Source organism: Sitophilus oryzae, unplaced genomic scaffold, assembly GCF_002938485.1.
Source record: "Sitophilus oryzae breed Bouriz unplaced genomic scaffold, Soryzae_2.0 scaffold_172_pilon_pilon, whole genome shotgun sequence".
NCBI lineage: Eukaryota > Metazoa > Arthropoda > Insecta > Coleoptera > Curculionidae > Sitophilus > Sitophilus oryzae.
The window spans coordinates 4,220,097-4,234,263 of NW_022146424.1; the positions used below are offsets into that span (position 1 = coordinate 4,220,097).

Below are 14,167 nucleotides of genomic sequence, written 5' to 3' on the forward strand. Positions count from 1 at the left end.
AGGTTCCACCGAGATTTGAACTCGGATCGCTGGATTCAAAGTCCAGAGTGCTAACCATTACACCATGGAACCTCTTGACTGAAGATTTAAAACGTACAAGACCTATTAACCTCGTTTTAAATCCCAATGGTAAATTTGGAATTTTTATATTGAAAAGCATCATAATAATTTTGAATATAATCTTGTTTCAATATCAATAAGAGGATATATTCGATATTATAAATCGAAGCAGATTTAAATGCTCTTTCAAACTATATTAGGGTTTCCTATACCTATAATATCTAGCTCAGATTTTGAATAAAGAGCAAATTTGCAATCTTTGAATAAGAAGTTTGCAATAAAGTGGCAACCAAGAGGGCTAGTGTCAGAGACTATATAGTGTCGTCATGGCAAGTTTCTAGTGACAGTTAGAAGCAATTTTCAAAATTGAAATTAGTTTATATGGACTTATTTAAATTTATACCAATTTACTTTTTTTTAATTTACCCCTATAATAGTTTAATAAATAATATTGATTAAATATGTATATTATTCTATCAAGAAAAACGAAGAAGTAGTTCTTTGATTTATTTTACGGTGACTTGTATAGATATATGGATTTTCTATAGAGAGCCAATTACGATAAATTGTAAATTCATTTTCTTCGCTTCCAAAGACAGGTTTTTGCCTAATAGGTTTTTTATAAACAATATAAACCACACAACGAGCTCTTTTTTTAGTAACATATCCATCGTTCCGCCAGCAGATACTGCTTTATTTTTCTTGATAAAATAATAAATACTTACTTAATAAACTATTGTAAGTAAATTTAAGTAACCTGTTATAAATTATAAATAATAATGTCCATAAGTTAAAGTCGATTTTGAAAATAGTTACTAACTGTCACTAGAAAATTGCTATAGCAACACCAACCATCTTGATTGCCATTTTATTTATAAATCGCTTTTTATTCAAAATCTGAGCTAGATAGGTATAGGAAACCCTAATATAGTTTGAAAGAGCATTTGAATCTGCTTCGATTTATTAAAAAAATACAGGGTGTTGCATTTGAAATAACGAAGTTTTTATATAAAATAAATCCTTAAAATAGATCAGCAATTTTTGGTACCCCTGTATAAATTTAAGGAAGCAATAACATTTTTCAGTAAAGTTTATTTCTCTACCTTTAAACTCAGCAGAAAAAATAATTCTGAAAAGTAATGTCGTACAGGGTGGGTCAAATTCGACGCTTTTAAATGGAAACACCCTTTTCTATAAGAGATAGACGAAGACTAATATCGGTGTCTGGAGCTCAATTTTCATCAAAAACCTGATGGTGAAAACCGCACATCAATATCTGTTACCGTTTCGGAGTTACGGGGTGTTTTTCAAAAATGTACATTTTTAACAAATCGCTGTAACTTTTTGCTATGGAAAATTTTGTATTTTTATGAAAACATTTCCAAAGCACCTTTTTACGTAGAATTTAATGGTTTAAGTATAATTTTTTTAAAATTAATAATTTAAGAGTTATCAACAGAAAAATTGATTTTTTATTTGGAACACCCTCTATATTTTTAATTAACTGAAAAGAATTTAAAATTATCTTTCCAACAATATAGCACACTTGATATTTTGTTATAATCCCCTTCGAAATATAGAATTTTTAAAAGTTTGTCACTTTTAACTAGTAGGCTTTGGATCCCTTATTGATTATCTGCTCCTAATGGAACTCGAAAACATATTTTTCCAGTAAGACCACGCACCGTCTCTGAACGCTGAAGTTATCAGCAAATTTTTGCAGCCAAGTTCAAGAATAATTAATAGCTAACCAAGATCCCAGTCGTTGGCCGTCGAGGCCGCCTGACTTAGTGCCCATGGATATAATCCTATGGATATATTTGCGGAAGAATAAAGGTTCCTTATTCTTCCGTATAATCTAGACAAGAATTAGAAATACTTAGCAGTTATGAGAGGGTACCTTTCACCCCCACTGATAAATTCCGCGAAAAATGTTCAAAAACTGCCCCGTCTGTCCATAACAGAAGACGGTCGATATGTCGTAGCAAACACCTGTAGCAAAATCTCATGTCTTGGTTTATTTTTATTGTTATTAGAAATAGTTTAAATGTGTTGATGTTGGTTAAATATATTGTCAAGGATGGAATTATTCGATATATAAAATAACATATTTAATATTAATATATTTCGTAAATTAATAATTCGATTGAAAGGAAGTATAAAATAATTAAAGTTCATTGGCATTTACGCAACAAAAGTAAAGTTTTAAAAATCAAAGTTATAAGCATAATTGGCAATTGCGAAAATATTTCCTTTCAATACTACGAATTTGTAAAATCATCAAATCAGCACTAACGCGGTCATCGCACCGGTCATCGCACCGATAGACCAATAATGCTGATTCGATGATTCGACGTAACGAACCAATAAATACAAAAATGTCACCTGTTGGGGGGACAGTCGACAGTCGATAGTCGATAGTAAGTTCGATAAGGTCGCGGTCGAGATTCCGGCATTGGCGTTACACTACCCTGACACTACCCTCGAGCCAGTGATGATGTTCGTTCATAAATATAATATGTAAGTACACATTTAGTTTTATAATTATTGTATTATTCGTAGATTAATTAAATTGATTATTAAGTTGAATTGAAGTATTTATTATTTGCTATGCCCCTAGTCATAACCCACAAAATGGGGTGTGACATATGTGGTGGAGGCGCCGCCGCCGGTTTTTATTAAGTAACAATTTCTTACACATCCATATGTGGTGGATAATACTAAAACATATACGAAATGAATAATTTTTTAATACTTCGATAGCAACAAAGAAGCTCGCACTTTTATTTTACATTTACTGACTTAAATAATTATATATTAAAATGCTTGATTATTTGGTAGGACGGACTATTTTATTTATTTTAATTTATTGTATTAATAATAATTGGAGATGGCAAAATTTATATTAAGACTTAGGAATCTCTTATATTAGTTTTGTTTTACTTATTTTTTACCATTTATAAATTCAATGCGTAGGAACATTTTTTTTATTAAATGTCCAGTATTTTTTACACTATTTAGATAGAAAATGCTGTCGAATCCTTATTGTTTAATTTTTCTTTACTGCATATGGTAATAATCACTGCATATGGTAATAATTTTTGTGAAGGTTGAGAATTTTTATTATTGAGAATAATTTATTTATTTTTATTCTATACGAAACATAAAACGACATCCAGTATATTGATGATATATATTTTAAATTATTTTTAGTGTTGCTATGATAAATATATAATGATAAACATAATTTTTTAATGAGAATTTTATTATTTCAGTTATTTTTAAACTGTACAATTTAACCTGTTGGTTGAATATCATTATCAAGGATGACACTGACCTAGAAAATATTATTCTTGTTAGGAATATTTTGAAATATGAGTGCTGAAGGAGGCGACCATATTTATTTAATTCGTGTTACAAATACTGCTGACTTAGTTGGAACTGCATAAAAAGTATATGTCTGTGTGTGTTAAAAAATGTATTTCATTACATGATATACTGAGCGATAATTATTTTAATGATAGTTTAGAATTTATTTATTTTATTATTATTTAAATTGATTTTTTTTAAATATATTTATGTCTTTTGTAAAAGCACCTGTTCTACCGGAATTTATACCGCCACCTACTTTTGACCCTACAATCGACTGCCCAATTTCTTTTATTCGAGAATATGATAAAATAACTAGTAAGAATGGCTGGAATTATGCTTTTAAGATAAAATATTTAGAATGCTACTTAGAAAACGCTGCTTTTTATTGGTATAAGGAATATGTTAATGACAAAAATAATTTTAATAAAGTCTGGAGCGATATCAAAAAAGATTTTATTTTAGAGTTTGGAAGTGAAATATCACTACGCAAACTAAAATCTAAATTCCGTACACGGAAACAGGGAAAAAATGAAGATATAAAATCTTATTATTACGATTTACTATCAATTGCATATGAAATATATGGTAAAGTAAATTTTGAAATCTTTAAAGATCAATTCGAATATGGTTTACATGAATCGTATAATTACCATTATTATTTACTGCTTACCGAAAATATGAATTTCCAGAGTTTGAAAAATATAATCTATAAAATAAGCGATTTAAAAGATATATTATTAGAATCCAAAACATCAGCATATTCCAGAAATTCTTATCATTCTCAAAATTCTAATATAAATAAAAGACAATCACAGCAAGTAAATTCAAATATCAGTCAGAGGCGCGATGATTTTCAATATGAATATTTTACTAATCATTTAGATTCGAACTTAAAGGGCAGAACTAGTTTTATAAATAATAATAATAATTATGGTTCAGATAGAATAAACAATGCAGGTCAATCTAAGTACAGTAATTTTTCACAATCAACTAGGTCGTCAAATAATATATGTTGTGATAATCAGGATACTCTCCCATACGAAATGTATAGTAACCAGGAGGAAAATATTTTAATGATGTCAAAAGAGGATATTTTTAAAAAAGAGGATGATTTTGTAAATGACTATAAAGAGGAAACGTTGGATTTCCTCACTTTAGAAAATGCGCAGGCAGAGGAAGATGATAATACCCTCCCTGTAGCGTTGAAATATGCACAGGCAGAGGAAGACTATAATACCCTCCCTGTTGCTGGAGAATATTTGCAGGTAGAGGATGGGGATAATACCCTCCCTAGCAAAATAGAATGTACGAAAATAGAAAATATTCAGAATGAGCTCTTAGAAGTAGAATGCAATTCCTCAAGTTTGCCTATATTAAGTAGAGATAAGGCAAAAAATAGATTTATTTCCTCTGACAATATTCCTGGAAGAAGAAGAAAAAGACAGTTTCCTGAACCTCAATCGATAATTGAGTCAGAAAACATAAATGAAGAACTACCATTTACAAGAAAGCGAAAGGTTTTAGAATATAAACCTGAAACAGATAATACAATGCCATGGAAAGAGCATACATCGAGAAGAAGACATAGGACAAAGATAATATCTAGGAAGCGAAACGTCATGATGGCAAAGGATATTATTATCCACCCTAGCCACCCTCCCTGGAATTGCTGTAGATAGTCAAATTTTACAGTCAAAATTAAATGTAAAATGCGAAGAATAGGTACCCGAAAAAGGAAAACCGATAAAAGTAGAATTTAAGTTTACATTTTCGTTCTAATTATCTAGTCAAAAGTCTGAACATACACAAAATTTTTTTTAGATTTCTTAATTCAATATATAAAATAGGTAAAATCGAGTGATATATTTCTAATTTCTATATATACCATTAGCTGACACAGTAATTTTATGTGACAGAAGTATAAAAAAAAAAAAATCGTAATTTCAAACGTATTTATAATAGGTATAATCTCAGTCTTTAAGTAAATGTATTTACTCAAAATCGTTATACGACAATTTTTAGCAAAAAAAAAATAATTTAGTAAATGAAACTAGTATAGGTAATTCAAATGGTTCACGGTCAAGGTGCGAAACTTGATCACGACACGTCTCATGACATACCTTTTGGGCTAGTTTGCACTTTTTTCATTGTTTTCTTTTTATGTTTAGTTATTTACTGTATTTGGCATTACTTTATAAAGTTAAAAAGGCAAAATAATAGGCGTTTAAAAAATTTAAATAGATGTAATTTTAACAATGAAAATAAAAATATTAAACTCTCTTGCGTATCTAGCGAAAATCAACATTTCATTATAATCTAGAGCCAAATGATAATCAGAACCTCCTATCTCTATCTCCTGGGGATAAAATAAATGCAACTATTGAATGCATACAAATAGAATAAGTATTGTGTATACGTGTATTGGAAAGGCAACTCTGTATGCCCAAGTTAGTCTTCTTCAAAAATAAAATCAAGATGGAATATTGAAATAATTGGAAAAAAGATATGTTTTTCTTAACATAAAATATTAATGATGTCTTTATTAATGACATGTATTATTGGAGCTCCCCTAGTGTGTAGGTTTTAAATTGATATTTAACCTAACTGCGCGCAAACTCTAGGACAAATATCAATTTGAAACGAAAAGTATTGAACCACTAGAGTTAATTATTTAGCGCTTAATATAAAAAATAAAAGAAATAAAGTAAATTATTATAAACCCAAATGTAGGTAGGAGATAGAGGGCATACAAATTAGGTAGGAGTGTTCATAAATCCTACAAATTTACAACGAAAATAAAAGTTTATTGTTGTTTTACGCCCAATCATATAAAACATTTTATATTCCCTTATTCTCTCTCGCCAAGAAAAAAAAAAAAAAAAAAAAGAAAATGATATTCTGAACTATATTAAAAATAAAATTAAACAAACAAACTTAAAATAGGATTAAGTACTTTAAGAACTAGTTTATACGACATAATAATTTAATACAATAAGCTGTAAGTAAGAGCACATATTTACTCTTTGTTCTCTTTTTTCATGTAATTACTGGTCAAAACTGCCAATACCAAGCAACAAGTCAAGGAACACCACTGAGAAGAATTGACGTATGAACTCAACCCTGAAGGAGAAAGAAGAATGTAGTACCACACCATCATGCCTATACGATGCAAACTGCCTACCCTTGTTTATGAAGCTTTGTGACCAGTACACCATGGTAATGCAGTCCGAAGCAAGTAGTCCAATTCAAAAATGGGTTCAGAACATGCTGTCAAATTTGGTCTGGCGATATAAGCAGCTACAGGAAGAGTTATTGTCTTGTCTAAAAACTGGTCTCTTCTTCGAAAGATGAATTCGACGCCAATCCAGATGACAAACAAAATCATACTGGAGTTTTGTTTCCATTGTCAGCCTACACCGATATCAAGAAACAACTCCCTAAGGACGCAAGTATTGAGAAACAGCTTACCAAAACAAAGAGCTTTTCAAAGTGCAGGGAACGGGAGGCATGTGTGCATTCGTTGGGTTTAGGATGTGAAGGTGGATACTACAATCAAAACTTCAATTTTCAGCCTCCGTGAGCAGCCGACGAGATTTGTGGGTGAGTGTTTTATGAACGAAGTCAGTGCAAAGTATTGAAACTTAAAAACTATATAGGTATTGTGCAGTTCACGTTAGTGCCAGTATTAAAAGACATTTTTTTTTGTCTATATGTAAACGGCTAATCGCCATCCTTAAACTTATAGAGCTTTTTTTATATTTTTTTTAGTTAGTAATTTATTTAAAAACATTTTTTTATTTTTTTTAATATTGTATACTTAAAACATTTTTTTATTATGAAACGTTAAGCACAATTTATTGCAATGTATAATAATTATTGTTAAAAAGTATAATTTCATAAATCTTGAATTATCGCTGGGGTCCAGCTTTAGAGGTGCGGGGGAAGTGTCAAGGATGAATTATTCGATATATAAAGTAACATATTTAATATTAATATATTTCGTAAATTAATAATTCGATTGAAAGGAAATATAAGATAAATAAAGTTCATTAGCATTTACGCAACAAAAGTAAAGTTTTAAAAATCAAAGTTATAAGCATAATTGGCAATTGCGAAAATATTTCCTTTCAATATTACAAATTTATAAAATCATCAAATCAGCACTAACGCGGTCATCGCACCGGTCATCGCACCGATAGACCAATAATGCTGATTCGATGATTCGACGTAACGAACCAATAAATACAAAAATGTCACCTGTTGGGGGAACAGTCGATAGTCGAGAATTGATGTTCGATAAGGTCGCGGTCGAGATTCCGGCATTGGCGTTACACTACCCTGACACTACCCTCGAGCCAGTGATGATGTTCGTCCATAAATATAATATGTAAGTACACATTTAGTTTTATAATTATTGTATTATTCGTAGATTAATTAAATTGATTATTAAGTTGAATTGAAGTATTTATTATTTGCTATGCCCCTAGTCATAACCCACAAAATGGGGTGTGACAATATATTTAAATTGTTATAAAATTCTGCATCTCTCATAGCAAATATTATTTTCGTTTTAATTGATGCTCACAGCTAGATTTTTTTTGCATTACAGCCGGTGCCGTTCAAAGCCTACTTATTTAAAGCGGGCGAATTTTTATATACTCTATATCTCGAACACGAATCGAGCAAAATATCAAGTGTGTTATATTTTTGGAAAGGTAATTTTAAATTATTTTCAACAAATTAAAAATATACAGGGTGTCCCATATAAAAAATCAAATTTTCTCGTGATAATTCTTAAACTATTAATTTTAAAAAAATTATACTTAAACCATTAAATTCTACGTAAAAAGGTGCTTTGGAAATGTTTCCATAAAAATACAAAATTTTCCATAGCAAAAAAGTTACAGCAATTTGTTAAAAATGCATATTTTTGAAAAACACCCCGTGACTCCGAAACGGTAACAGATATCGATATGCGGTTTTCACCATCATGTTTTTGACAATAATTGAGCCCCAGACACCGATATTAGTTTTTGTCTATCTCCTATAGAACAGGGTGTTTCCATTTAAAAGCGTCGAATTTGAGACCCACCCTGTACAGGGTGTTAATAATCTATTCTATTGTAGCATGCATATTTGAATATCTTTAAATATCTCAAAAGCCAAAGATTTTAAAGATATTTAACCCTTATAATAAATGCATTTTTTTGGGCCCAAGAATCCATAAGAAAAAATATAACTTTGATATGGATCTTAGTTCTGAAACACCCTGTATATTTTAAAATAATTTTAAATTGTGCATATTGCGTCCCCACATATTCTCATAAAACATTTTGTTTCTACATCTTTTCGTTTTCGTATAATCAACCGAGGCGAATGAGGTGCGCCACCCTGTATATATGTATACCACTCTATATACCTATCATATATTTATTTACTCTTTATCTTAGGATTATGTAAAATGATCTGAAAGGAAACCAAAAATGCAATAATATACAGAGTGTTTAAATTAAAAAAAAATCATCCCGATCCGCACTCACACTATTTTTTTGAGTGACCCTATAGAAGTTAAAATATTTTCCTGAAATACATCATCTAGTACATATATCCTTTAGGTTGGCACTTAAACAAAAAAAATCCCAAGTTTTATTTTTTTTTATTCTAGGAGCTACGCAGAGATGCCCCACGCACTATTGACGGACCCTGTATAATTTTAAATACAGAGGGGTGAAATAGTGTGTTCAGACATCCTGTAATTCCTATAAAAAAACTTTTTTTTAAGTGCAATCAGGGGCGGATACAGGAATTTATTTTAAGGTGGCCCTCATGGGTAAGTAATGTAGAATATGTGCTTTTAGGGCGTCATTTTTAACTCAAAAGTCAAATATTTAACTAAATTCATAGACTTTAGCACTGGGTGCAGTCCTAAAACATGCACTGGGATGAATTTTTCAGGAAAATATTTCAACTTCTACAGTGGATTGGGATGACTATATTATTTTTAATTGATTTTATATTATTGTATTTTTGGTTTCCTTTACATAATTCTAAAACATTGTTAAATTTCTTTTGGTAGTTGCAAAAATATATCAATAAATAAATAAAAAATATATATTTTTCACCTTTTTTATACTGTCTCGTGTATCGTTGTACCCTTGTTGTGCCGTATGACCGAAAAAAATGGCGTCCAATTGGCTATGAAATGAAGGTCGCTGTCATTTTATATGAAAATTTATATGGGAAATGTCATCGATCGTCATTTCCAAAGCCAACCGGACGCCGTTTTATTTTTCGACCGTACAATTACTTTGTACAATAATACAAGTGTCCATTTTCGAAACGTTGGCTCTCTCTGTCAGGAAGTCTGCTCTTATCTGCTATAAACTCGATAGGTATTTATAATTTTATTTATTTCACCTTATCAGTTAACGATATCAGATCAAATTGTTTGCAGATAAAGTAGTTAAACACAGGTAGTGCTCCGTATAAGTACTATATACAATGTCTCAACCGATAATAAACGCGGAAGATTGTAAAAATATTGTCCGGAAATACCTGGACAGTGACAAGTTCGAGTATGTGACGTTTAAAATTAAACCGTTTATCGACAACGAACGGGACTACTTCAAAGGAGACTCCCTGTTGGAAATAAGTGTAAAAATATCGAAAAACATTTCACGAATACGAGTTTTCTTGAAGAAGTACCATTGGAAATACAAACCTTTAGTACTATTTCTCCAGTCCATCCATGCCTTTGAAAGAGAATTACGTTTTTATGAAGTCATTTTACCAAAAATAATCAATTCGCTGAAAAATTACGAACTTGATATTGCTCCCCACTACATGTTTGGTAAAGCAAACGACTTCATAGTTTTGGAAGACTTATCATTAGACTCTTTTGTGGTAGCTAAAAAAATGAACCCCCATATTTTGGATAGGTTCCATATCAGTTTGGGACTACAAACTTTAGCAAAACTACACTCTGCATTTATAGCACATCAGGAAATTTGTAAAGGTACCAAAGAATCACTTGATTCAGAAGAATTAATATTAGAAGAACCTTTTCTTAAAGATGGTAAAATATTGGAATCTAGTGTAAAGAGTTTGAAGTCATTACTGGAAATAATAAGAGAATCTGAACATTTCGATAAGGATTTAGGAAAAAAACTCGATGATTTGGTGATAAAAAGCATTGATCTAGTAAAACCTCAAAAAAAGTACCGTAATGTTCTGTGCCATGGTAATCTCCATACTCGAGATATGTTGTTCAGATATGAAGGAAACTCTCCAGTACAGTGCAACCTCCTCAATTTTGAATACTGTAAGTATTATGTTCCAGCGTACGATGTCCTAACATTCATATTTTTTACCACATCCAGTTTATTTCGTCAGCATTACTATACCTATTTAATCCAGTATTATTACGATAACCTCAAGTCAGAACTGGCAAAATTAAATCTACAAATCGAAGACATTCTTCCTGTTACAGAATATCACGAGACCATCAATATTCTTATGCCAACGATTAAACTGAAGACTTGTCTTCATTTACAAGACTTTGGAGCGAAGAAGGGGTTCTATGATGCAATCAAAAAGAACGAGCAACTTTACAACACATATCTGTACGAAAATAAGTCGGAGTGTATTAAAGAAATTTTGCGGATGGATCCAATTTTCAAAATTATGATGACAGAAGCTCTAAAAGAATTGATTGAAGTTGTAGAGATAACTTTGGTGTATCGCGAAGATTGTTATAAGTTGTTGGAAGAGGAATTACAAACGACTTTGTATGATATTAAGGATTATGAAGTTTCTGCTAGTGAAGGAAGTGATAATAAGTTATTGAATTTAGTAATAAGAGCTGTTACAGGGGATAAACAAGAAGATATTAATGAATTTAAATACTCAGTCGTCACTGAAAATAGGATTAAGAAATTTAATAAACTCTAACCCTCAAACTGTTATCATTTTGATTTTAATTATGTTTATTAGTATTTATTCTAGCATATTAATGAAAATTATATATTTTGTCTATATAGTTAAACCAATTATGTAAATAAATTATGTTCAGCCAATGCCAATGCCGAGGATATTTGACAATAACCGTTGTCTGTCATATTAATTTACAAGTTATACTTTGTCACTTTTGTGGATGTCGTTTGTCGACATTTTCCCTGATTCTTTGGATAAACTGTACCTATTAATTGTTTAAAGGCCATTATTAAATTAAAGACTATTCTTAATACCACATAATGCATTAATAAATTGTTTAAAATTTACGTAAAAATCATTATCTACTGATAAGACTGATAGTGAATGATATTTTTATCTAATTATAGATATTTCAAATAAACTATAATATAGGTATTGAGTTTTCTTGAAGATGCTACTATAAATATACAGTACGTCTGTCCGTTCTGTAGCTACGGGGTATCCGTGAGAGGGGAAACGATATTCTCTCGATGTTTTTTGTATAAAATTAGACGACGCGTCCCATCAATAAAAATTCGACAAATTTGCAAGTAGCCAATAAAATCAGTGGGCGGAGCGATTTGCGGTGACGTACTCGTCAAGTCGACGTATAAAATATATTGCTGTTTATTTAAATGTTTTTTGTCCGCATTCTTTTCATAGACACATATCCAGCAGACGTACTGTAAATGCCAAACATAAATGTTATATAAAATTTCTTTTTAATTAATTTTTTTTGGTGCAATTCATTAACTTGTTTTTGTAATTATTTATCAATTAATTATATCGGGTTATTTCCACAATAGTAAATAAAATGAAATAATAAACTTCATTTTATGTTATTTTTGTCTTAAGTGTGGTTTTATATTATGTGTGGTAGGTATAAATTTCCAAAATAAATTATAGGTATATCCTTTGAATAAGAAGACTAAGGAAGGAGCATAATGTTATCCATGTATTCATGCATGGTGGGCGGAAAAAGCACTCTAGGGTGGGGATCCTTGACAGTTCTGTTTGACGATTCATTTGACACATATGAATTTGATTTGAAATTTTGTGGACTTGTCAGTCTTTACGGAGCTTATTTTATGTTATTTATTATTTATTCTACTACTGATAGTTGTATAAAGGTAGTAAATCTAGATGGAAATTGTGACAGAACTTAAATTAACAGTGACACTATCGCGATTTATCGAAAAAGACTCTAAAATAGTTGGTTTTGTAGCGTGCGGTAGATCTCGGCAAAAATTGAGTGAAATAATGGAAAAACTTTTCGCTAGTAAGTGACTATATAATATACATACGTGTAGTAAACCGATCATTTATGAAATTCACTTAAATTAACTAAATTATATATTTTTCTTGCATTTTAGCTTTTATTTATTACTTGTCAAAGATTAGATGTCAAAGAATTTAGATACGTTAATTTGACTTACCTGCTTCAGTAGCGTATCGGATGTTTGTGTTAATAAATACTTATTATAACTTATCTATTTTTATTAGAATTATATATTTTTATAACAGTTTTAATAACTACCAACATTTATTCACAACGTAAAATAAACAATTATAAAACAAATTATTGAGTCTACCCTTTGAATAAGAAGACTAAGGAAGGAGCATAATGCTATCCATGTATTTATGCATGGTGGGCGGAAAAGCCACCATAAAAGCTCTCTAGGGTGGGGATCCTTGACAGTTCTGTTTGACGATTCATTTGACACATTTGAATTTGATTTGAAATTTTGTGGATTTGTCAGTCTTTACGGAGCTTATTTTATGTTATTTATTATTTATTCTACTACTGATAGTTGTATAAAAGGTAGTAAATCTAGATGGAAATTGTGGCAGAACTTAAATTAACAGTGACACTATCGCGATTTATCGAAAAAGACTCTAAAATAGTTGGTTGTGTAGCGTGCGGTAGATCTCGGTAAAATTGAGTGAAATAATGGAACAACTTTTCGCTAGTAAGTGACTATATAATATACATACGTGTAGTAAACCGATCATTTATGAAATTCACTTAAATTAACTAAATTATATATTTTTCTTGCATTTTAGCTTTTATTTATTACTTGTCAAAGATTAGATGTCAAAGAATTTAGATACGTTAATTTGACTTACCTGCTTCAGTAGCGTATCGGATGTTTGTGTTAATAAATACTTATTATAACTTATATCTATTTTTATTAGAATTATATATTTTTATAACAATTTTAATAACTACCAACATTTATTCACAACGTAAAATAAAACAAAAAATTATTGAGTCTATCCCACGTCTACCCTACATCATAGTTTTATATTTTTTAAATAAAATTAGAACGACACTGATAAACCGGAATTTAAGTCGGCCATATTTGAGGCCCATCGCGGTGTACCTAAGATTTTTGATATGCTCCTTCCTTAGTCTTCTTATTCAAAGAGTCTACCCCACGTCTACCCTACATCATAGTTTTACATTTTTTAAATAAAATTAGAACGGCACTGATAAACCGGAATTTAAGTCGGCCATATTTGAGCCCCATCGCGGTGTACCTAAGATTTTTGATATGCTCCTTCCTTAGTCTTCTTATTCAAAGGTATATACAGTACGTCTGCTGGATCTGTGTCTATGAGAGGTATGCGGACAAAAAACATTTAAATAAACAACAATATATTTTATACGTCGACTTGACGAGTACGTCACCGCAAATCGCTCCGCCAACTCATTTTATTGGCTACTTGCAAATTTGTCGAATTTTTATTGATGGGACGCGTC

The 14,167-nt window shown here is 30.5% G+C and overlaps 1 protein-coding gene and 1 non-coding gene across 2 annotated transcripts; one reads left to right on the top strand and one right to left on the bottom strand.

Annotated features, from left to right (window-relative positions):
• Nucleotides 1–72, bottom strand: Trnaq-uug. The gene has a single exon. It is a non-coding gene; the product is annotated as a tRNA-Gln (tRNA).
• A 9,825-nt stretch (nt 73–9,897) lies between these two features.
• On the top strand, nt 9,898–11,797 carry LOC115881633. Its single transcript, XM_030899191.1, has one exon. The coding sequence runs from the start codon at nt 9,934–9,936 to the stop codon at nt 11,380–11,382; it is 1,449 nt and encodes a 482-aa protein (XP_030755051.1). The 5' UTR covers nt 9,898–9,933; the 3' UTR covers nt 11,383–11,797.
• Nucleotides 11,798–14,167: the final 2,370 nt, after the last annotated feature.